This window comes from Acromyrmex echinatior, chromosome 1 (genome assembly GCF_024713525.1).
Source record: "Acromyrmex echinatior isolate Ae372 chromosome 1, ASM2471352v2, whole genome shotgun sequence".
NCBI classification, from domain to species: domain Eukaryota; kingdom Metazoa; phylum Arthropoda; class Insecta; order Hymenoptera; family Formicidae; genus Acromyrmex; species Acromyrmex echinatior.
The window spans coordinates 23,681,044-23,706,977 of NC_141852.1; the positions used below are offsets into that span (position 1 = coordinate 23,681,044).

At 38.2% G+C, this 25,934-nt stretch overlaps 1 protein-coding gene across 3 annotated transcripts in view; it reads right to left on the reverse strand.

The window, feature by feature from the left end:
- Nucleotides 1-12,850: 12,850 nt before the first annotated feature.
- Nucleotides 12,851-25,934, reverse strand: part of LOC105152240 (uncharacterized) — a 225,325-nt gene continuing 212,241 nt past the window's right edge. For all 3 annotated transcript variants that reach the window (XM_087413954.1, XM_087413953.1, XM_087413949.1), the window contains 4 exons: nucleotides 23,304-23,702; nucleotides 19,412-22,504; nucleotides 17,517-17,854; nucleotides 12,851-16,484 (listed from right to left, as the gene is read on the reverse strand). In XM_087413954.1, coding sequence (XP_087270080.1) covers nucleotides 15,924-16,484; nucleotides 17,517-17,854; nucleotides 19,412-22,504; nucleotides 23,304-23,610 — 4,299 coding nt within the window. In that variant the 5' untranslated portion in view covers nucleotides 23,611-23,702 and the 3' untranslated portion in view covers nucleotides 12,851-15,923. The remainder of the gene's footprint in view (nucleotides 16,485-17,516; nucleotides 17,855-19,411; nucleotides 22,505-23,303; nucleotides 23,703-25,934) is intronic.

Consider the following 25,934-nt stretch of genomic DNA (forward strand, 5'->3'; position numbering starts at 1 on the left):
CCGTTTATAGCTGTCGAGAAAGACTGAAAATTATGTATGTTATGCCGCGCGAACTCCATACGCAGTAGTAATATTCGGATCGATTATCGAATATATTACGATCGTGGGCTCATTATTTCGTAATTTGCTCCTCTCTAATTAATTATCTGCACGAGGGACGTTGCATCGTTATCATTAGCGATTTCATTGCATCACCCTTAGCGCTATCACGCTTTTCCTTCGTTTATCGCGTTGCTGTCGCAATTGCATTGTAGAGTTTTCATTCTTTTTTGTCTTCTTTTTACGGAAGCACTTAACGAGACGCAGACAGAATTATGCAACGAAATGAATTTCCTCGCGCAAACACTTTACACGCGAATGCTGAAGAGATGTGACTTGGATTCTCGTAAGCCCAGCAAAAACTTTTTTCACACGTATCTCCTATATAAATTATTTTAGAGTATCAGGCTGCCGAATTATCCTCTTTGCCATCTCATATCTGTTCGTATATATGTGATATTAAGTTAGTTTTAGCCTGTGTTTCAACGTTTTATATAAATTTTTCTTTCGTAGAATATATTTTTCATGGTATTAAATGTAAATTATAATAAATGTATGAATTATATTGTATATTCGCCAGTGTTTTAATAAATTGATGCGGACCGGATAAATATATTTTATGTATAATCGGAGATTATATCTATATAATACGTTATTACAATTCAGAATATCTTATATTTGCTTTTGTTCTTAATACTGGAAGTACAAATTTCTTACTCACTAAGGCCCGATTGCACCAACGTTACTTTGATTTTAAGCGAGGCTTAAAACTCTTTCTGTCTCTGTCTCTTTTTGGCTTTAAAACGAAATAGATAAAGTCTCGCTTAAAGTCAAAGTGACATTGGTGCAATTGGATGGGCCTAAATAACCAAGCAAATAGATCAAAACGAAATTAAGAAAAATCCAACGATATCGGTGTATAATATTAACATAATATTTAGCTTATATATTATTCGTAGTAATTATATAAATAAAACACAAACCAATAAATTACTATAAAAATAAAGAAAGAAAAACCAAATATTTCATCAATATGAAGGACATAATTATTGCAAAGTTAAAAAATCAGAATCCTATTTTTTAGAAATATAGAAATACACATTAAATATTAATTTAAAAAATAAAAATGGTCAATAATGATTGCTCTTGATATTAAATTACAATCTTTATAACACATGTTCTTTTTGACACATTGAAACAGAAATATATTTATTTTTCGTTAAAGTAGTTCTTTAATATTCTTTCAAAAGTTTCTCTCCTCTCTTTCTCATGCGTAATCCGAAGAGTTCTACGATTACACTGCTGAAAGGAGGGAAAACAAATTATTCACAGTTTGTTATACCGACATTGCGGATGTGGGAGTCGCGTTTCCTCGATAATCTCGGCTGTAATCTTGGGGCGTCCGGGGTGTCCCCAGGCGTTAGGCTAGAATCGCGCGCTTCGAAATGCATGGAAATAGGAAATCTCACGATCCTCTCGCAATAAGGTCTGCACGTGATCGTTGCACCTTTCGATCGTTGCACCAGCCTCCCTGGAATTGGCCGGAGACCAAGCGGGGGTGGGTGCTATTATCGTATTTCGCTCGGCGTTTTTATCCCGCCTTATTTACGTTCTCCCCTTTTTCTTCTCTCTCTCTCTCTCTCTCTCTCTCTCTCTCTCTCTCATTCCCATACATAGCCCTGTCGTTGTCGTCGACATCGACGGCGTGACGACGGCGATGATAGCGACGATGACGACGGAGGCCCGTTGTGCACAGACGACGCTGAATTATTTACAAACTTTAAAGCGCGGAGGTAAAACCGAGCCGACTACATTACGCTGTTCTGGAGCCAATGTAGATGATCCCGCTCCATTTTCAGTAAATGTTCATAGTTCGTAGTTTCATCGCTCGCGACATCCCCGAGGGCGAATTTACATTCGCTACGCCAACATATATGATCACGTCATGAAAGATGGACAGAGACGTGCAAGATTTATTTACGAGTTTTTTGATTATACAGATACTTATAGTCTCGTAAAAAAAATTGTTTATTGCTCGCAACATTATATTATACTATTATAATATTGAAATGTAAATGCATTTCAGAGCCAAATGAGTATCGTCTTTAAGACAATCGGTGCGTCGCGAGGTATTTGAAATTATCTCGTTTACGAGAATCATGAGAATTAAGACGGATTATCGCGGAGCATCAAAGAGAATCGTCGTCACTATTTGCGTCTGAGAGTCAAGACAATTCTCGGCATGTGGCAATTTCCCGTAATTTTCCTTCTATCACCGACGCGTCTGCTAGACGCCTGTATTATGAAGCATCCGTACGGTCGTTCACGTAACTCACTCTGGCGCGTCATTAATACCTGAGCATTTGCCGTACACTATCGTGCGGCGCTATAACGGTAGATCGATCCCATTTAGATCCCAGTCCGGCCAGCGACCTACGAGCTTCCCTGCATCGAGATATCACGGGATTTTTGTCGGTAAAATCGCGGGGAAGATGAGCTCCCGCCTATTCAGTGCCTTCGTCTTCCTCTCGATTCTTTCGCGAACAATGGGCGCGTATGCCGAATTTCCCTGGGGGTGAATCCGTCGAACTTAGAGTGTGTATTTCCTGCGTGATTTTACGCGGAACGATAGATCCGATTCGACGGGCGTATTCGCGAGATTATGTTGAATATTAATAAAAAAAATGTAGACCAACCTGTCGGAAAGTCGAATGGAGGTCGAAAAGATTGACATTAATGTGTTTCTCGTGGCTGTCATTCGATGTATTAAAGTACATTATTGTGACGTGGAGAGGATGTGTTATTTAAATAATTTCAACTTTCGGTGTCCTGAATATTTTACATATGCAGGATGCGAACGCCATTACGGGCATGTCTCACACACACACACACACACACACACACACACACACACACACACACACACACACACACAATATTCATAATACTAGAATCGGTGATAGTGTCATTTTGCTTCTGTTAATCATTTAAATTTTTGTTGTATACAGTACAAAATATTAAAAATATATGAATATGATATAAATAATTGTAATAATATGAATAATATCAAAATAACTCTCTCTTTATTGAAAATAAAGATAAAAATGATCAAATTTTTGGCAATGGTATTCCAGCGAGATACCATCTAATGTTAACGAATTTGCGGAATTAATTAATGTGAATTTTTAACTAAATATGTCTATGTTACTAAATATATAAATATATATATATATATATAGATATATATATAAATGTATAGAAACGTAATTGTTTATTACTAAGATGATACAAATTAAGCAACTAATTTTTTAAACCGAGACACTTGATGTAGATAATTTCTCTGAAGAATCTTCCTGGAATCATGCTACATTTTTATTTTTTTCCCAGGACATTTTGTATTCCATGAGCATCACGTGTTTCTTGCGGAAGGGCTTTGAGCAGCAACTCACTTCCTCGTCGTGCGAGAGGAAATCAACGCCGAACGTTCTCCCAGCTTTCCCCTCACGGACTGGTAAATCTTATTTTCCTAAAAGTCAAAGACGCAGGCAGCAACCGCACGAGGCAACACCTCAGACATCATAGCTCTTTGATCTCCAGAATTTTTGACTACTTGTAGTTTCTGATAGTGTGATATATATTTTTGCAAAGAACAATAACTCGACGCCGTTTGAATTTATAATGCAATAATTATTATGCTTACCATTAGGATAAATTCTCGGTATCATAGCCATACGAAAAAGATAGCCATAGGTTGTAATTGCTAAATAGAACGCTTTTATGGTCATTCTAAAAGCCTATGATCCTCTTTTCCGTATGACTATCTTGCTCGAGTTTACCCTATTATTTGAACGATGTGAACGCGACGAGAGAAATTTTAGAGATCGTTCGGGCAACTCCACTTTGTCCGGTGATTTGTTCCGGATTTGACGCGGATTTTTCGAAAGGGACCTCCGAAGTGGAGAAAAAGTCTGGAAAAAGTGCGGAAAACGTCAAGTGAGATTTTTAGGTGTGGATAATGCGGGATTGATGTCGCGGCCTGGCTCTCTCCAGTGTAAACTTTCCGCGACTGAACTTCGCGATTCGGACGGAATCGAGTTAACGGAAATGCGGATGTCATGTCACGAGCCACAAAGTCGACATGCTGAAAGAATGAGATTCCCGTCGCGTTTCGATCTCTCTCTCTCTCTCTCTCTCTCTCTCTCTCTCTCTCTCTCTCTCTTTGTAATGACAGACACGTAACGCCCGTTGCGATTTCGCGTTGCTTTCTCGCTCAGAAAGAAAGTGTCAAGAGACAATGTCAAGAGAGAGCAGGGGGTCCTTGCCTCCCTTCTCTCCCTAAAGGCAAAGGAAAATAATTAACAGCAAGAATAAGATTATAATAAGAGTATAACGCGATAAACATAGTTAACAGAGCGCAATTAATTTTACAAAATGAAATAAGTATTTTAAAATAATATTCGTAATATATATGTTGCAAGCAATTTGATTAACTCGGGCATAATGCATAATGGCCGGCCAATATGCATAATACCTGCTTTAATAAAATAAGCATTATCCGTATTAACCAGCCATTATGGATGCCCGAATTAATCACATTGTCCAAAACATATATTATATATAAATAATATTCAAACATTTTGACTCGTTTTGGAGTCTTTATCAGCGATAAACGATCTTCACACGTCCCTCATTCTGCTAACAATTAATTCTGGGTTGCAAAATCCAAAGTGGAATTTTTAATTATTAATTGGTTGGATATTAAAGAAAAATATTTTTTGAAAGGAATGCTCAAATTAAAAATATTATTTGCGTAAAAAATTAAATTATGAATATCATTTTTACAAAAAGTTAGATATCCATTGGCCAATGTGCAGTTCACACATTTTCTAGCGCGGTGCGTTCTCGAAAAAATTAGCTTTAATATAAAGTATCTTAGTAAGTTTTTGCGTAAAGAATAAATTTTTGCTCCATCCTAACTGCAATCCTGGATACGCCTATGAGTAACGTTATAGCGGGAAATATTTTGCGATTTCTTCGCTTCGCTCTGCTCCTTGAGTCCCAATCGCGGTATCTCTTCCACCGCAAATTCTTGCGATTCCACGCGATTCTCCACCGTGTGCTCGGAATTAAGCGCCTTGTGGGGTCCGTTGTTCTAGGATTTCTGTGCGAAATGTATTACCGATGTTACAAAACCTGTTCTCTTCTTCCTTGCCCCCCCCCCCCTCCTCTCACTCTCTCTCTCTCTCTCTCTCGGGTCTCTCTTGCGCGCGAGCGTTTCCTTTGCTAACCATCCTCTGCTGGGAGCTTTGCCATATACACCGCAAAACCGCTTACCACGAATTGCAGTCTCGGCGTTACTCAACAAAAGCTTCCTCGCGCGGTACACGGGCCGCGAGTCGGGCGATATGCATACTTCATAAAGACGAAGTACATTGATTCGTTCATGCGTTGTCGCTGCAGCCACTGGAGTAAGTTGCGGGAGTTTCCTCTAGTAGTTTCCTAGTACGGCCTGCGTGAAATTAAGCGAAACGGCCGATTGAACAGCGCGGGAGGGAAGACAAGGAGTGGTGCATTTTGCTCCTCGAGGCGTAAGAAGAAAGAGCCGAGTAATAACGGCGAGCGCGAAATTATTTAAACGCGAACAAGCCGGATTGAGACTCTGGGGGAGGCATAAATCGGGAATGAAGTTCTATAAAAGGATCACAAGTCCTGAGAAAGGATGTCCGACAATTGCAAGATTTAATTTTTCATTAGTCATTGACATTAGAGGGAAGGTAATGGAAGGTACGGAATGAAATACAGCGGAAATGTGAAACTGTATTCTCTCTATTTCCATTAACCGACTGTTAGCAAAAAATAATTCCAATTCTTAATTCTTATAGAACTGTCGATATGTAAATTTTATGTAAGCGAGGTCTATGCTATGCTTTTTGTGGTTGTTAATTAAGAGATCTAGCTATGCCACAGTTAGGATAAGCGAAAAACAAGCTTTTAAAAATTCTGTTCGTTTTATATATCGATTTAGATCTCTTGGTGATTAGTATTACAGCGTGCTAAGTGATTCCAATTTTCAAGTAATTTTGTGTTTTATATGTATATTTTATTTAAGAGGAAACATTGTGGATTATATATCTTATTTCAAGATTGAATTTGATAATGTGCTCATTCTTACTTCTTTCCTCTTAAATTAATAATTAGATTATTTGTGCTTAGAAGAGTTATAAACTATAAATACAGATTATAAATATTTTGCCATTTAAAGTATAAAATGTTAAATTTTATGTTGAATTTTTTATTAGTAAAAGTAGCTTTTTTAAATATACGTAAAATGTATATTGATAGCAATATTATTAATAGCGACAGCATTCTGGCAATGTCTATAATAGAAGCAATAAGTTTTAAGTGGCAAAAAATTGATCAATCATAATCGATTATTCTTCTCACATTCGACTGTGATTGGTCAATTTTTTATAGTTCAAAGCTTATTACGCATTTCTATTATAGACACCGTTTTATTTATAATATTAGATGTTGGAATTAATTCGTAGCGTTTTTTAATGAAAGAATGTTATTTATTTCACATGAGCATTAAAAAATACATTAATGAAAGTACTTCCCATCACTTGTAAAACGCTACGAATTAATTCCAACACCTAATAAGTTTCGCTTATAATTCGCGCATAAAGTCTGAAGTGTGAATTTTATAGGAAAAACACCTTTTCGCATAGTGTTTTTAGATTTCGCGTCGAAATACACTTGGCATTATCGTCTGCTTCATTCAGTTCTACTAAAACAAACAAAGTTTTTCTAGGCACACAGACTCAGTAATCAAATAAGCCAGACGAGATTTTCCGTAGAGAAGCAGAAAAACGTCGCGTCAACATCTCGACTGTCCCAGTTGTGCAGTATTTGCTTGTGCTCGACTTCGTACCTACCCCGTGCGATAGAAAATATGAACGTCCTTCTCGCAACACAGATCTCGTATTAACCTTATTATGGAATTTTCGTAGCGTTTATTTTTTGCACGTCCCTTCGGATCTTTCTCGCTTGACTTTTTTCCTAAAGTTTCGCCCGAAACTTTCGCGCGCAAAGGTTTATACGCGTGACCGATTTATAGCGGCAGAACTTTCGAGCTTATAATAAACGCGTTTTACCGCTACTAAACGTCCAGTTTGACTTATTCCCATAATATAACGCGGGCACGACGAAATCCGCGTTGCCTGTATTGAAGTTGCGACAAGGGTAGGTATAGATTATGCACGTACGAGAACATTCTCTTTAATTACGTGTCTCATAGTTAACAATTTTCCATATTTCGTCGGATCACGTGTGTTTCGATAAAGCTGATAATTCATTTTTTTCCAAATTTTGAAAGCGTTATCAAGTTTTGTACCGCCAACATTATAAATGAACAAAAACTTACTTTTCATCTAACTTCTCGTAAACTTTGATAAACTTCTTATTGGATAAGTCAGTTATCGAAATACTTTGTATCGAAATATAAAAAGCTGAGATAAACTGAGGAGTCTCGTCTTTGTAACGGATTAGTTTCATTACAGAGAAATTGACTTTTATTTTGCATGATGATTGAATAATCATAAATAATGATATTTCCAGACAGAATGTTATAACACCATGTTCAAAATTGAGATAAAAGATGTCTCGGAGACATCATTAAGATCTCATCGTATCATAAGAATTTTTTAAAAGATGTCTTGAAGATGTCTCATTATATGTGTCAATTTTGGACACGCTGTCTGGATTATAACATTCTGTCTGGAGGAGATAAATATTTATATTAAATGTTTATATATAATAGAGATATCGAAAATAATTCGCTTTAAAATAGTTAAGGCTGCTAGCCACTCGATCATCAATTATCTCAAATTGTGACGTCAAATGCGAGAAAATAAATATCAATATATTAATATTTATAATAAAAATTTTTGCAGGACAGTCAAAAGAAAAGAATAGAAATATTTTAAATAAAACAAAACTTCCAATCGATAGAACAGACTTATAAAAATAATCAATAAATAAACTCAAGTAATAGGCAAAGTCACAGTGACGTCAAGTAAATTATATTAATGAAATTTTCATCAAGTCTCAGTCAAAATGATCATTTCGATATTATCGTTGAGTATTACTTGGGAACCGGATAAATTATATTGAAATGAATTATACCGAAAATAAAATAATCTATAAATCAAAATCACAACTTAAAATGGTTTCTTAAAAGCTATGAAATAAAAATGAAAAAAAAATCACAATCGCTTGACAATTGATTGTGTTAAGAATATATTTTTTTTGGTTGATATCATTTAATCAATCAATAATTTTTGTCAAGTTGAAAAACAATTTGTCTCCTTTTCTTAAGAAAACTTAATTAGTTAACTGTTTGAGTCATATCATTTGAAATTAGTAATATTTTACAAAAATTTTTATTACACGCTCTCTCTCTTCGGCGTCGCAATCTGACAATGAGAAGTAGTCGTGAATAGCCAGAAGCTTTAAATCCTTAATTTTTTGCATTTGCAGAAACGAAAGAAGTTCATTTGTTTTCATTTCTCTTTTGCTAATAAATCTTTTTCCCGTCCTAGATAAAAATCAAGTGATTAAATGTATTTCTCATGCACCGTGTAGGAGATATAATATTACTCGGAAATTGCTGAACAACGCTCGCTTTTCTTCGCACTTCGGATGCACCCCGGAGGAATCTCAGATTTCTGAAGATACATACGTGTGTATATGTGCGCGCGTATATGTACGAGACGGCGGATGCATCGATCGATACAATTATACGCTTGAGTCGCTTGCGATACAATAGATACGTGCCAAAAAAAGTAATGGATAAAACAGATTTTAGAGATGGAATATCATGAATATCTAACTTTAATCAATGTAATTTCCCGCATCGCTTACGAACGCGATAATAATTAAAAACTTAATGAAATCCTTAATGATTGCCAAGGCGACTTGATTGTTTAACATGACGAACGTGAGAATATTTTGCAATTTCTCCATATAAACCATGTCAGCATTGCGCGTAATGAAAGGTGGACACAGAATGTGCTGTTAAAAATGCAAAACAATTAACTTTTTTATTGTGTGTGTGTGTGTGTGTAACCCCGTTAAACTGAATGAAGTAAATATGAACGAATTATTTTAATTACGAAATAATTGTATATGACTGCGTGTACAACGAATAAATAATAATTAATAAATGATAAACAATGTACAAATAAATAACGTATTTTCCTCCCGCGATCGAATATGTAGTGAATATCGAGTACAGTATAAAAAATGCAATAAAAGCACGAAATTTTAGTTAAATGTACGTGCATGATAATGTCATGCATTAAACTTGGAATATAATAAGCTCACTTTTAGCAATTTTGAAATATTCATTTAAATGAAACTATAACGTACGCATTTATATTATCTCACAAAATTTTTATCCCAGACAAATTCTGTTGAAAATCGTAGAAATTTTTTCATCATTTTGTAATCTCCCTTTTAATACTTTTTCATTGTTATAAATATATTGTATGATTGAATTAATGTGGCGAGATTTAAAAAGACGTAAGACAGAGAGTGTTATATTTCGCAATTTTGTACCAGTCTGCAAAATTGCTTAGACAATGTTCATTAAACGAAGCACAGAAGAATTGATAGCGACACGGGAATATTTTTTTAGTTCATATCATCCTTTTTTTACAGTCGACGATTTGCAGACAGGTGGCACGAGAGTGTGCGATAACTCACGGTCCTTAATCTTTAAGCATCCTGTACTCCTGCTTAAGTTTTAATGTTCCTTTTTGGGTATCCTGTCAGCGATAAATAACGTCCGGCGACAAGCAGGAGGTACGCGGGTACCGAAGAAATGGTTAAATTACGAAAAAAAAAAATATATCTTTGTCCGCCACGCTCGACACGATGGAAGGATAGCCGCGGCGATAATAAAAAACCAATGACACTTACACGCGATATAAATGCGATTGCTTTCTTAACCGATCGATCCCAAGGTAATATCAGTGCTTGACCGAAACCCCTTGGGCACCCCTTTCTCTCTCGCGCTCAACTAAACTAATTGCGAATTTCCACGTTTTACCGGCGAGTTAATTAATTAGCTCACATTAATTACAGTTATACGAGAAATAATTACTTTCTTTTTACGGACGACGTAGTAGTGTACAATCGTTCAGGAATGTTTGCCGCGTAAATGCTTCTCCGCGCAGTCGCCGTCCTCACGCTCGACCAGCCGGGATCGCCATCGGCGTCGCAAACGCGTGTTCTTAACGGTGAGTTTCAATTTCCTGGCCACGGGTCACCGCCCTTGCAATTCCGGAAGAACGAAACCGGGACGCGCTCAGCCTCTCGGAGTGCGCCCAGGAACAAATGAAATATGCAGAACGCTTCTACTTCGCGATCCACGGTCGACGTGGTAGGCGGACGCGCGGGGTGCGGCGACAGCGAAGAGGGGGTTAATTGCAAGGAAATACGATAAAGCAGAAGGGAAGCGTTTCGTTGAGACGCTAGAAAATTTATACGAGACGTAGGATACCGGTTTAAAGAGGCAACTGCCTCCCATCGGTGGCGCGGACGTCGAAATAAACGAGAGCAGGCCGCACATTTTACGAATTCCGATTGCCTCTCGGGAGCCACAAGGTTTCTTGCAAACCTCGTTATTTTTGGAAATGTCTTGGCACTTAATCCCGTGGTGTGCCGCCATTGATAATCGCTCTTATTGACACATATATAGATAGGCGTTTGATGTTATTGCTATTTGAATTTCGAGTTCGAATATTGGCATTCATTTTGACGCTCTTTTTCTGCGTCGAGCTTTATCTGTTGATGTGCAATCTGCGGCTCATCTATGAATTTTTTGCAGCTGACTCATAGTAAAAAAGAATTATATTTATTAAGAAGTATATATTTTCCATTTTAGGCAAACAAAATAAATATTATGTGATCCGAAAGATTTTATCAATTTTAAAAAATGGCTTTCTGAAAATAATCTATAAAAATCGCATCATTGTTTTATGTGATAAATTAAAAAAATTTGTTCGTAAGTTTATAATATAAAATAACACAGAATTCAATGAAAAATGTATGCCTAACTTTAATCCAATCTATTTTTCGTAAATGCAATTTGCTTTGATTAAATATCTCATCCTCAATTTCATTCTAATCTCGTCTAACATAAATCGAGGAATTTTTAGATATCATTTGGAGGAATTTATGGAAACATAATTTTCCAATTTATAATCGCGTATGAATGTTTGAAAAATTATGCGGTAGTCTATCGCAAGACATTACATCAACTTCAATTTAATATAAGACTGCAAAAAGTTAAAATTTATTTAATTTTAAAGAAAAATGATTTAAAAATAGATAGAAAAAAGTAAAGAATATATTAGGATTATAAATACAAATTTGTTTGATTAATAAAGAAGAATAATATTTAGATCTTTCATTTCTTAACCGATTTTTCAATACAATTTTATCCGTTCTTGATCAAATAATTCCTTTTAAAAGATGTTTTTGCATTACATTGTAAAATTTTCATATCGCTGACTTATCCTTTGAAAGTGCACCGATCAAGAAAAATTGATACAAAAGCAATAAAGAATTCCATGCAGCTTACCGTTAATAAATTATCTTCATCCTGTTCTTTGTGACGGCAGGCCCGGTGGTGATAGAGATTGCTTCGTATTCGTATTCCGTCTGCCGAAAAGTTGTCAATTTATATCCGCCGATATAGCGGTGAGTCTGTGTGTGATTGAGAATCCGGTGGAACTTTAAATCGGCCGATATCGCCGATTGAAATTAATATATTCTATGAATCAATCCCGTTTCCGATGTAAGCCACTATTGGAACTCTATATACCACGTAACGTGATAAAGAAACGTAATCCTCATCGTGCATTTAGAGTACACTCCTGCAAAATCAAAGACTTCCAATGAATGATAAAGATCCGTGAGAGGAAAAATGACAGGACAGAGAACTGCCGAGCTAGAGATACTCAAACTAGCATCATATATTTAGTCCATCATATTTTTCAGGACCTGCTTAGAGATAGATGAGTGTATCTATTCCATTCTATTTTAAGTAAATCCTGAAAAATATGGACCACCAAATATATGGTGTCTAATTTCTTACTTGAGGATCTCTAAGTACTCTGGTATCATTTCTTTTTCCCTAAGAGATAATAAGAGAACTTAAAGGAGAGAAGCGTCAATAGAGTCATGTGACTCTACCTGATCAACTGGAGTAATTCTTTCTCAAAAGCATAGGATTTATGATTGACTGGAATAATTCTTGCTCGAAGTTACATGATGAGTTGACACCTCTCTCCTTTATATTTCCGTTCAAGTAGACTAATCACGGATTGGTCATAAGAAGGCCATTTTTGATGATACAAAATTTTCTAGCAATTCGTGTTAATCAGAGCGAGATAGTACATATCTTTTTTCTCTCGCAAACTTTTGATTAAAATGAACATGTTCTTATGGCCAATTAAAGGGCCTCTACATCCAAATGATTCACATTATTTTATTTGTGTTTAACATTCTATGAACAACAAGGATAAAATAATATCAAAGATAACACTCGAGAATTAGAATCGCGCTCTGTATAGGTTTTTTATTCTTCCTTTATATATTGGGAGTTCGTAGGTAAGAAAAACTTGGGCTAGTTATGATTCAATCTCAGCGATATCGGCCCTGGACGGATTAACACGTCCCTCGTCGTCGTTCGCTTGCGCTCGCGCCAGCAGCGGCAGCCGCGCGGGAGATGAAAAACACCTGATTACAAAAGAATTTGCATTTTTATTACAGTGACGTACGTATATGTTACAGTACACAGTGTGTAACGAGAACGCGCATACATCCATGATAGATCTCGCGCTACGCCGATTTCGTCAATCCGCGCGAGATTCGCTCTCCTTCTCTCCCCGGACTCTCTTCTCCTCTCCTCATCGACCTACGGCCGGGAAAACGGGAGTCCTTCTCGTCGGTCCCGAACAATCCGGTAATGCGATAACGAACTACCGCCGAACGCGTCCGTCGAGTAGCTACGTTTCTCGCAGCGCTGCATTTTTATAACGATTTTTCATAACGAGCTCGCTGGATATCGTATATCGCCTCGATAATCATTTCGTCGCCCCGTCGAAACGCAAATGCGCGGGACTCACGTCGATATTAAAAATTCCTGTGCACTAAACGCGACATTTCGTTGCATTTGCGGTTTTAATGCTCGACGCAGTAATTATATTCTGGTTATTGGCGATATCGAGCGAGTCAATCTGTCGATCTAAATTGAATCCCCTCTCCTCCCGTAAAAAAAAAACACACCATCCGCGCGCGTCATTCATTCCTAATGGAAAATGCGTTACATCGATCCATCGCGTATCGATACTGCGAAAAGTTCTGATGGTTGGCCTCCTGAAAATCGAGGATGGACGCGCCGATGCTAATTCAACTACTATTGTTGCTTCGCTATTTAAGAGATCATCAGAATTTTTATGATAATAACCTTCGGTGATATCGACATCCTTAGCCATTGAATACATAATTGCCCGATACTGTGTATCTATATACAATCGTTTCACGTTATATTTATAGATTCTAAACATGACCCTCAGAACGTCACCTTAATCGCCGATTCTCCGATAGTTGCTAGCGTTCAGACACAAATATTTGACCTAGAAGGGATACACAAAAATTTAAAATAGATTCGTGTGTAATTTTAATATTTGACCTATCTGCGCGTCTTTATTAATCGTCTACAGACTTTAGCAGAATATCATATTTTTTGACTAATAAACAGAGTACATCATTTATTTTCGAGTTGAAAGAATTTATACGCGTGCGACAAATAGGTACAATAAAAAAATTATTCATATCTTGATGTTCTCTGAAAGAAATGTTTATTTGATGCTTTCCATTTGGTGATACAAGTATCGTTCTATTTTTTTTGTTATTCACAAATAATAAGAAAAATAGAATGATATTTGTGTTGACTCGAGTCATTAAATAGGAAGCATCCAACTATCGAATCTCGTATCTTACTTTACAAACTCGTGCTGGAACGCTAATCGGACGTAGAATGCCAAGTAGCAAGCAGATGTTATTGTTGCCATTTTCGTTACATAACATTTATGACGTCAAAATATCGTCAAAATGACTTTGACTTGCTACCTGGAATATAGCTTCTTTTAAATTTACACTTTTCTTTTTTTTTTTTTTACAACTGTTACCCTCTCATCGCCAGAGGATCTGAAATCCGCACAATCGATCGTTCGCAGGGATGAGCAATTTTTCCCCTCCTCGTTCCGTCGCTCTGATGATCTGCACGCGGCCCAATCGGAAATTGATGGTACCGTCGTACCGCGGGCGTTCACCGCAAAATGGTGCGCCATTTCGCGAGATCGGCGCGCGTGTGACGTTCTAAACCGCGCGGTTTGCCGAGCCATTAAGAAAACACAATAGCCACTTCACACCCGTCCGATCTCATTCGCGTGCGGCGGCCCTGGGGGCGGTACGTAATAACGCAGTGTTTAGTCGTAAATCGTTCAGCAAATGCGTGTCGTGTGTTACACGGAAGCAAAAGTTCATCTACCGTCTATTTCCCCCCGTTGTCATTTATAGCTGTCAGGAAGCACGCGCGAATTTCGAGATCGTGTTTCATACACTCCTCAAAATTTCATATTTCTTGAAGAAGACTGAACGTTAAGCTTGAGATACAATTGAAAAGCACAGGCAATAGGAACAGAGAATGATATTTTTCCACCTAACAGAAATTGTGCTGTATAATTCTGGTATACACAATTTTGATTGAAATCTGTTGTTCTCTGTTTTCTATCGTTTGTGATTTGGAATTGTGTTTTAAGTTTTATATATTGTAAAGAGAACCGTTTCCTCCTTCTCTAATTGCTTCTCTAAAGCACTGTTCGCCGTCCGCGAATTCGATCGATTTCTTGCGGATAAAATGACACTCATTATGTTCAGGATAGCTTCATGTATCTGCCTGATGTCGATATATTTTATGTTCTTATGTATGTACATATATGACGCGACTTTCGTCTGTCAGATCGCGCGTATTGATTTGAGAAATACTTCACATTACTAATACTTTTCGAAGATCTCAATCCAATAAAGACCTAAAGCAAAATTTGATAGCGGTTTGGTCAAATTTGACGTACTTTTTAAAAAATTTTCTTCATCGCAAAGATTAGAGAGTACGATATTTTTTGTCTTGTTCAAAACTTATAAGATTTTTTAAGAGTATATGAGAACTGCACGTGTAGTCAACGTCGCTCGTACATTATCGAAATCAATTTTCTGTTCTGTACAATTCTTACGAGACGTTCATCCGCTCGAACGCGCTCGTTCGATACGATGCCACGTGAAGTGATTAAAGCTACTTGGAACCGAATTCAGACTCGTAGAAAATCTTTTATAAAATTCTCTGTTACTTTAATAAAGATTCCCATTTGCTCGTGCATTCACTCACGTACACACATACTCACTCGCTTGAACTCTTCGTTGCCATTAACGCGGAGATCTGGCATGGCCAGTTTTTTGGTAGTGATACTTCTCGAAAATAACGCTCTTCATCGAGCATTCATCGAGTCAATTATAGCACTTTCAGCGCTTATCACTTGAGCGCACAGCACTGCTAATTGCGACAGTTTATTAGTTTATAAGACAGTTCGGCGATCGTGCCGAAAATTCGACATTGTCCGTTTGAGGCTCTCTGGTGCGTGAACTCGAAACTTCCACGAGTCGGGGAGGCCTTCGAACCAGTTAACATGCTCGGATTGCTCGAGCTTTGCTTACACGTTCGAAACCTCCACGAGTCGGGAGTTCCGCGGCTTTTCTCATACATTCAGCGTAGTGTTGTTGATGAAGTTCGTGTGCTGACCGTCCTGGCTGGTTTGCCTGGCAGCGGTGTGGCCGGTTTCGCCACTCTGTATGCTGAAGTGTCTGTACGATATGTACTCCGGCGGTATCGGTTGCTGTTCCCTCTTGACTGCCTCCCGTTGCTTTTTCACCTTGAGGTATCCCAAGACAGATACCAGCAGGAGGAAAACAATGAAGCCCATGCAACAGCCTACTATCAGGCCTAATCGTCTCGTCAAGAAGTTGCTGACACTACCAACGTCGCCCATGGCCGAGCCATCGCTGCTAATTATTGCGTCTGGCGCGTCCAATGTCTTCACTTCGGTGCAGCGGCTGGTCGAGGAATCAGTCATTTGTGAGCTCGGTGTGGACGCGAGTATTTCGACCTGCGTGAAATTGAGCTGCTCCATCGGGCTATCCTCCATCCGTGACGTCATCCAATTACCAAGGCCGAATACACAGATCAGGTAGCGGGTGCTCGGCAACAGTTTCGACAGTTTCACTGAGCGCGCGTTTGGCTCGAGTATTTTGGCACGTACCTAGAATTTAGAGCGATAAAAGTGACGCTTACATTTTCGAGGACTTTGAATAAATTTAGAAGAAAGTGACATATTAAAGTGTATAAAAAATTCAATTTTTACAAATATATATAAAAAAATTTTTGTGTGTGTTCTGTAGCTCTTTATTTATTTTTTATTAACTAAGAACAGAAGTATTAATAAATCAAATAAATAAAGAACCGGTCGAAGCTCTTAATGACATTATTGATTTCAATAATATTTCATTAAAAGTTAATGAACCAATAAAATATATATATTTCTATAAAATATATTTTTTTTATAGTAAATATTAATGATTTTCAATAATAAATTGCACTAGACCGCTATATGAATAAATCAAATAAGTAAAGAAATATACAATATCGTATATACATATATGTATGTATATACAAGTATATATATATATATATATATATATATATAAAATATGTGTGTGTTTATATATATATATATATATATTTGTACTTATTTAATTTGTATTTGTATACAAATATATACATATAGATAAGTATATAAATACAAAAATATGTATGTGTGTGTGTGTGTGTGTGTGGCCAGATTATACAAAAAATTTCCTTTTTTCTGTCACTGAAATAACGTGACGCAAAATTCTCGCTTATGGAATAAGTGCATAGCGATGAGCATACCGCCATTATCCTGCTGTAATTACTAAAAATGGATAAATTCGATTTCTTTCAGAGTGACGAAAATACTTAATCTGGCGAAACGCCGCGTCGCTTTTTTGCGCGCTTCCACCGATCGATCAGCGAGGACAGTGTCGGATGTGACGGCACGTTTTTGTGAAGGATGAGCTACAGCTTCGTCGAGAGAGAAAGAGAAGGATAGACAGCGAGGTACTCGGCTATATCGATTGAATCAAACGCCGTTTACACTTTACATTTTATCCGCTCCACCAGTTCGATTTATGCTTCGTGTTGTACCCGTGCTCGCTTTTTAGTGACGACATCGCCATGTGCGCTATACACAATGAGAGTGTCTGTTTTTCGGTACCTCGTCAAGTTTATCCAGGGCGTGATAGGCCACCTGATAACCACGCAGACCAGAATGATTCCTGCTCTGCCATGATACCAGGACGGAGAAGGGCTGGATGTCCTGAATAGCTAATTTCAGGACTAGGGGCGCGGTGCAGAAGGCGTGTGGGTCCAAATCCAGGAAGACCAGTCCGCGCAGCTCTGGCGGTTGCTCGCATCTCAACAAACCACCGTCCACATCGTTCATTCTTAGTCCACCCCCGCGATTTCGGTTCATCCCTCCGCCGACCAGCTTCTGGTGGTCGCGCAGCCATTCCCAAAGCTCCTGGGACTCGCAGTCGCAGTGCAGTGGATTCTCTGCGCGGATTTTAATGTCTGTGATTATCTTATGAAAGAGTCTGATCTCAACGTTTTATAGGTCTATCGGGCATTCGTTTCGGTGGTCTTTGAAAAGTTTTATCTACGCTACGACGTCATGATCACCATGAAAATCTTGCAAATTACGAAATCTTGGAGTATTTGAATTTATCGTAAGCACTACGACAGTTACGGCAACCTGAATTACCATGACTCTATAGCCATTCCCCGCGGCTGAATAGCACATGATGTTTTGTAACGTTACTCGTGATTGTGTGCTCTGTGTTCATATCGTTCACTCGACGTCGAGGAGTTCCGAGTGTAACTACCCGGCGGGGCTATTTTCGACTATGAGTCGAATTTGCTCGCATGCGAAGATATACCGGTAGTGAGTTTCGCATGCGACCAATCATCTCACCGGCTGAGATTGCTATTGTCGAACGTAACGCGATACGATCCGTGTGAATGGCGTCACGTGTGCTTATATTATACGTGCAAGTAATATCGTTAAAAGTAAGAGAATTTTTTCATGCAATAAACGACCGAGTAACTTTCAAAACGTACAAATACTTTATATAGGAAATGATTATAGGATGTGGCTCTAAGAAAAGAAGATAACTTGCAAGAAAACACAGGGAAACGTTCTCTTTCTATTTTGATGAGCTTTTAGAAATATAAATTTTTTTATACGAGTAGAGTCATATGCACTTTTAGGAGGTGAAATACTAAATTGATTAGTTTTTTGTTCAAAGAGAATAATTGACAAAATTATAAGAGGTGAAAAAAATCCTTTTAAATAAAAAAAATTTTTGTTTATTATAAAAAATAAAAATTAAAAAGTTTTTTTATTATTATTATACATATATATTATTAGGTGTTGGAATTAATTCGTAGCGTTTTACAAGTGATGGGAAGTACTTTCATTAATGTATTTTTTAATGCTCATGTGAAATAAATAACATTCTTTCATTAAAAAACGCTACGAATTAATTCCAACACCTATTATAAAGTATTTTCAAAACCACTTAATTTTTATTTCAAAAATTTTTTCATTTTTTAGTGTCAATTTTTGCTTAAAAATAATCGAGTTTTGTCAAAGAAGTTCCTATTTCATTCTCTAAAAGTGCATATATGTACATATAAAAAAATACGTGCTCCTTATTTCAGCCTAGATAACATATTAAAATTTGTCAAAATTAGAGGAAAATACTTCTCTGTGTTTTGTTATTAATATGTTAGTATGTTCTATTATATATATATATTTTAAGATATTTTAAGAGCACACGTTAATAAATTATATGTTTTTCACTTTTATTTTGTTCGTTCAATTGATTTTTTTGTTTTTATCTATCTCTTAAAAAAATGAGAATTGAAAAGATAATATAGTTCATCTTATAAAAATTTAAATAGATTATAATAAAGACATCATGTCACGCGGTTTCTTTTTATATAATTATTTTCGTAATTTCTTAAATCGTAAGCGAATAAACTCTCAATATAAATGCGTAATCTAGTGAAATCGAAACACATATGAATACAATAATAAATTGTACTTACCCTCGGCCCGTAAACTCCGTATTTGCGTTTCAAGTGGTCGAAAGGCATTCAGCGGTAAGTTCGCTAAGTAGTTTCTACTTAGATCTAAAATCCTGAGCTTCTTCAGCGGCTTGAACGCGTCTGGAGAGATCGACGATATCCAGTTGCCGTAGAGATGTAGTTCAGCTAAATTCTCCAAATGCTGGAACGTGCCCTTTCCCACTCCGCTTATCTGATTGTACGAAAGATCGAGCACCTGCAAAGCTTTAAGGTCAGGCGGGAAGTCCTCAAGCTCTTTTAAACGATTGTGCGTGAGATTCAGCAGTCTGAGGTGTTCCAACCCCTTCAATCTTTCTTGCGGTAATAACTCCAGTTCATTGATACTAAGATCCAAGGTAAGTAAATTCGAGAGGCTGCGAAATGCACTGGGCGACACTCTGGATATCATATTACTACCCATAAAGAGGTGCATCAACGCGGGAAACGCCTCGAAGTCTTGGCTAGTAACTATTGTTAAGTTCGTCCCGGAGATGTGAATTTCCTGAAGAGCCGGATACTTCGCCTCTGAGCTGATCTCGTGTATTCTCACGAGGGGATTAGCCGTGACGTTCAGCCAAGTTAGACCGGGTATATTTTGCGCCGAGAGTGCAACGGCAGGTATTTGCCGAAACTTATTAGCTGCGAGCTCGATCTTTCGCAGCATATTCGAGCGAGCGAAGAAATTTGCCGGAAGAGCCGTTAAGTGATTATGACTCAGATCCACGGATATCAGGCGGGAGAAATTGACAGAGGCGAAACCGATGAGAGACGCAATGTTATTGCCGCGTAGGTCGAGTTCCCGTAAACTGATCAATCCGTTTAATCGCGACATATCCACGCGGTGAAGAACGTTATTGGCCAGAGAGAGGAATTCTATCGTGGTGGCGTTCGCGAACACATCGTACGGAACCTCTTGGAACCTGTTGCCATCAAGCTTGACCTCCTTGAGAGCTTCGAGTCCTAGAAACAGTGTTGCTGGCAGTACCCTGAGTAAATTGTTGCTGAGCAATAGTTTCCCCAGATTCTTATTCTTCGAAAATATTTCGGCCGGCATTCTGTAGATTTGCGACGAGTCCATCGCCAGATGTTGAAGAGATGGCAAACCGTCCAAGGAGTTCGCATTAATTTGACTGAAGTTGTTGTACGATATTCTTAAAACTCTTAATCCTGGTATATCTAGGCGGTCTAATGCCGTGGCAGTGAAATGATTGTGCTCGAGATTTAATTCGTAGAGATTGTTTAGTCCGCGAAAGGCACCGTTCTCGATCACGCTGACAGTGCAATTTTTCAAGTTGAGTGTTCTGATCGGCAATCCCTCCTGAAAGATCTTATCGTGTAATACGTTCAAGTGATTGTTAGCCAGATCGAGGATGCGCAGTCTTTTGAGGGCTGTCAAGGCGTAAGGATCTAAACGGCGTAAACCGTTGTCCTGTAGATAGAGCTCTTCTAGCTCGTGGAGCTCCGAAAATGTCTTTACGGTCACGTGGCTTAATCGGTTCATACTGAGCTCCAGGAATTTAAGTGCTTGCATTGGTTTGAAAGCGGTGTCTTCTATCCGCGAGATAGAATTATTCGTGAGATACAGACGTTCAACCAGCAACAGGTCTCGGAACAATGGAGCTTGAAGACGAGTCAACCTATTATGTCCGAGCCACATGATCCTAACCGAGGCCTGGCCCCTTAATGAGTCATTGTGTAGGACGCCGAGTCCATTGTTGTCTAGCTGAATGGAAACCAAAGAGCTACCGCTGTTTTCGCTTTGACCGACGTCGTTCGACACTTGGAACACATCACCGAGCACCGCTAGAAGATTACCCTGCAGATTCACATGTTGCAGACTGTGTAGGGATCTCAGCGCGCCGGTTTCCATGTCCGTGATGGCGTTGTTTTGCAAATGTAACTCAAGGAGCGACGGCAACGGTGCGAACACGCCACGTTTCACCTCGGTGATCTGATTATCCTGTAGCCGGAGCTCGCGCAGCTGCTTCGCCTTGGCAAACGTGCCCACTTCAAGCTCGCGGATGTTATTACCGTCTAATGACAGAGTCGAGAGGTTTTCACAGTGCTCGAGAAAATCACGCGGCACTTTCTCGATGTAATTTCCGCTTAAATGTAGCTGTGCTAATTGACCGAGAGTCGCCAGGCCGCGCGCATCGATCCTTCTGATGGCGTTTTGTTGGAGGTATACGACCGAAAGGCTCGTGCTACCGGCGAATGTTTCCGCCGGTATTTCGAGAATGTTATTCTCCGCCAGGAAGAGCTCCTTCAACTCGGGCAGCCTCGAGAACACGCCCCGGATATAGTGTATGTGATTGTGGCTGAGATCGATCGACCTGAGCTTTTGATTGGCACGGAAGGTGGCTACGTCAAGAAACACGATCTTGTTGTGGCTAAGGTCTATCGACTCGAGATCGATCAATGATATAAAGGCATCCTTGTCAACCGACTCGACCGCGTTGTAATAAAGCGAGAGGGTCTTTAGGGACGGACAGCAGCGAAAGCAATTGAGCGGAATGTCCTTGAAATTGTTGCTACTGAGATCGAGGAAGTTTAAGGCGTCCAGTCTAGAATAGCCGTCCTCCGGGAGCTGGGATATCTCGTTCCAAGCAAGCCTCAAGGACGTGAGATGTTCTAATCTTCTTAAGGATGTCATGGGGAATACTCTGATCTTGTTCTCCGCTAGATCCAGATCCTTTAAAGTGCCCTCGAGTCCGGCAAAGGCGTACTCCGAAATTTTCATGATTTGATTACCCTTCAGGTTCAGTTTAATTAATGCGAGTCCAAAGAAACTGAAGCTAGGCAGCTCGTAAACGAGGTTGGCCTCCAGGTCCAACGCTTTGAGTAGGCTCAGCGAAGCCATAGCCTTTTGAGGTACGTGAGGTAGTCGACCGGATACGAGTGCCAAGGATTCCAGGCTTTTACTGAGTCGCGTAAAAGCATCCTCGCTTATTTCGCGGATCGCGGAATGCGATATTTGCAGATGCCTAATTTGCGAGCCTGCCGGGAAAGCGGCGGACCGAAGTTCCTCTACTTTCCGATCCAATTCGTATACGCTCAATGATTGAACGAGCGCCCCTAAAACAATTCCGAGATATTTCAGTCAAAGTCACTGACACGCTTTGCAAGTTACAATTACGAGATGCAATGTTAAATTCTTTTTTCCATTTTTGGTATTTTTTACCGGATATTTGTAAAATATTTTATCGAATACCGATAAGTACAAATAAAAGGACAAATCATGTTTTGAATAAATATACATGTTGTGAGAATTTTTATTATTAAAAACCGGAAATCTGCGAAATATAAAATGTAACACAAGTAGCACAGAATTTAAATAAATAGTTTCAGAAGCCTTTCTTTTATATGAAAATATATAAGATTAAAGAAGAACGAGTATTAATAAATTGCGTTATCTTCTTAAATATAGGACTAATTTAAAATATTTTCTATTAGGTAAGAAAAATTAAATAAAATTAAACTAAATAATTTAAATAATTTAAAGTAATTAATAAACCAAATAAGTTTGATAAATCAAATATGTTATTTTAAGATATTTCTAGTATTATAAGATGTATCTAGTACTATAGTAGATTTAAATGTCAAGCTGTTTGACATTTGAAAACTGACAGCTAAGAAAACAAAAAAAAAAGAAAAGATATATAGCTTATTAATTATTTGCAGATACTAAAACGGTCTCTTGAGTTTTTCCGTTTTTTTTTATTTTGTGCCACAGCTGTTCCCGCCAGTATAACGTTACCATCGTTTTACGTAGGTACGTATCGCTATACAGTGGCTGTTTCTACTTATGTATGCGAGCGAAATACGTGTTCTCCCTGATCCCCGCTTTTTGCGTGTTGTATCGTGGACGGTTTACCTTCCTCGCCGGCGGCATGTATCACGCCGGACAAAGCGTTCCTGAGGGACTCCTCGGTGGCACCTGCGCACTCCAGGAACAGACCGCCGTTTTCGAAGTTGTAACACGGGCATCCGGGTATTGTGTCCGGTGGTGGACACTTAGCACCCCTCGCTTCCTGCGTCGCCATGCAGGCCGCCAGGATCACCGAGTAGATGATACGGAAGCCGTCCCGACGGTGATTCCACCGTCGATCGTCACGTTCTCTGCACGACGGGGTCGACGGTTGTCGCCACTTTCGCCTAGTTCGTGGCCGCGTCGTCCACATATTATTATTATCGCACCGCTTCGTTCTCGGCTCGTCCCGATTCGTTCATCGTTTCTCACGCCGACACTCGGTTCTTCGCACCGCCGCGGCTTCTGCGAACAATGAGAGACATCGTTGGAATGAAATTGGACGTGAACACGAGACGAAGCTCGCTATCGTCATCGCAAATACACGCTCGGATACATCGTTCACATATAAAAGCTCTTGAGATATCAAGAGTGCTTAGAAATGCTTCACGGGTTGAATAATACCATTTTTATCTGATTTGCCATCGACATAAATGAAACTTCAGCTTTAGACTCTATCGGACTTAATATCGAGATATTCTGAATGATTCTTAATAGAAAACTGTAAAATATTTAAGAATAAAAAGAAGAAAATTATAAAACAAAAGAATTTTACACATTCTGTTACTGGATCTTAATATCTTTAATGGCTTTTATTATATCAATCATAGATTAGCTTATATATACTCGAGTATGTAAAAAAAATCTATAATCTACTTATAATCTCAAAATGTTTGACCTGATGTACCGTTTCCTGTATTGAAAAACTATAATATTTAAACTGTTTTTTTTTTTCAGAAGAAATCGTTCCTTTTAATTCGTTAAGTACACAAATTTATCTTTCTTTCTTGGTTACAGTAATAAGAGAGATCTTGAATCCGAACTCCACGTATTTTCTTTTCAGCAATTGCCATTGCTTGTCTATGGTTCGGCTACAGAAAAATATGGTTGTCCTGTTTTCGACGAACTGAAACGTGTATACATACATATACTTTCTGGACGAACCTCAATTTTCAACAGGACAAGGTTCAATCCCACGGGACTGAAAAGCCGATGGATAACGTACTAAAAAAAGGAAATATAAAGAAGGAGAGAGAAAGAGAGAAAGAGAGAAAGAGAGCAAAGTCAACAGCATCGTTGGTCACTGAGCTCCTGGTCTCGGTGTGTCTCGTTCAAAAGATACCGATCCTGAAGATCAGTCGACCGACGGTCGTAATTTAATGCTCGCAGTAAATCAACGTAGCTTGGGGATGCTGTCACATACCCGCGTGACCCGTTACGATCGGAAAAATATGACCGGATTGGGCGGTTGCCAGATGGTGTCTTAAGACGGTGCCCAGGTCGCGACGTTGGGGCAGTCGAGGGAGTCACGTGTGGGGATATGATCGAGAATACGAAGTGGTAAATGGACGCCGATTTCCGTGGTGCTACACCTTGTACGGCACGTCATTCTTCGGATAACTTTGTTAGGGCTGTGCTTGCAACTGGGGGTAACGTTAGGTCATTGGCTGCAGCGCTGTAGTAGAAAAATCAATATGCCCTCGCGACTCCTACGCGGAGATTTTATTTTTTAATCCGTTCGTGCTTATCACGAGTTCCTACTTGGGCTCTTCCCTTCAACCCTTTCTTCTCTTTACTCCCTGTAAAATTCCGTATTCCAAAGTGATCATTTCAGATATTCTCTTGTTCGCATCCCTATTAATTAATTCACTATACTTTCGCGAGAGATACGCGATTCATTATTTCTACTTGGAATTAAAGCAGTTAATTAAATTTTATCCTAATTAGGTGACAGGCTAATTATGTAGTTTACATTACATGGTTGAATTATATTAAGCTACATCTGGTTCTCTATTGTTTAAACAAAATTTTAAAAAATTACAACGAGGAAGTAATCAAATTGTAGAGTCAAGAATTACCTACTTGGTTTAAGAATATACTGCTGACGCTGAAATATTAATATTAATATATGTTGACGTTGAAAGATTAACGTTAATTATAACGCGCGAACAATAAAAAAATTTATAAATACACATGTAGAACAGCTGTGAGGTTTATGAATCTACTAGAAATGAGTATACGCAATCATTTCCCTCTTGCGTCATACGTTAAAAATGTTTTCGTTAATGTATTTTTGTTAACTTTTTATTATCATTTAGCTTTATCAACTTGAAGAAAAAGTTTCTTTACATGCATATTTCTGTATGTTTTTGATTTGCATTTTGTCATAAATTATCCTTAAATTATCCTTAAAATAATAACTAATTTCAGGATTATCATAGAAAATAAATTTTAAAATTCCTTGACTTTTCCAGGTTTTCCAGATGAAAATGGAAAATTTTCCAATATAAAATATGTAAATTTTAACACATTTAAAGTCAAGAATTGTAAGAAAGCTAGCTTGTATTATTAAAAAAGATTAGTAGCACACTAAATTTTTGATGCAAATTCAAGCAAAAAAAATTAGTATTGAAAAAAAGAATATAGTTATGAAAAAGGGCGATCAAATAAAAAATACTGAATAAAATATAAATTTTA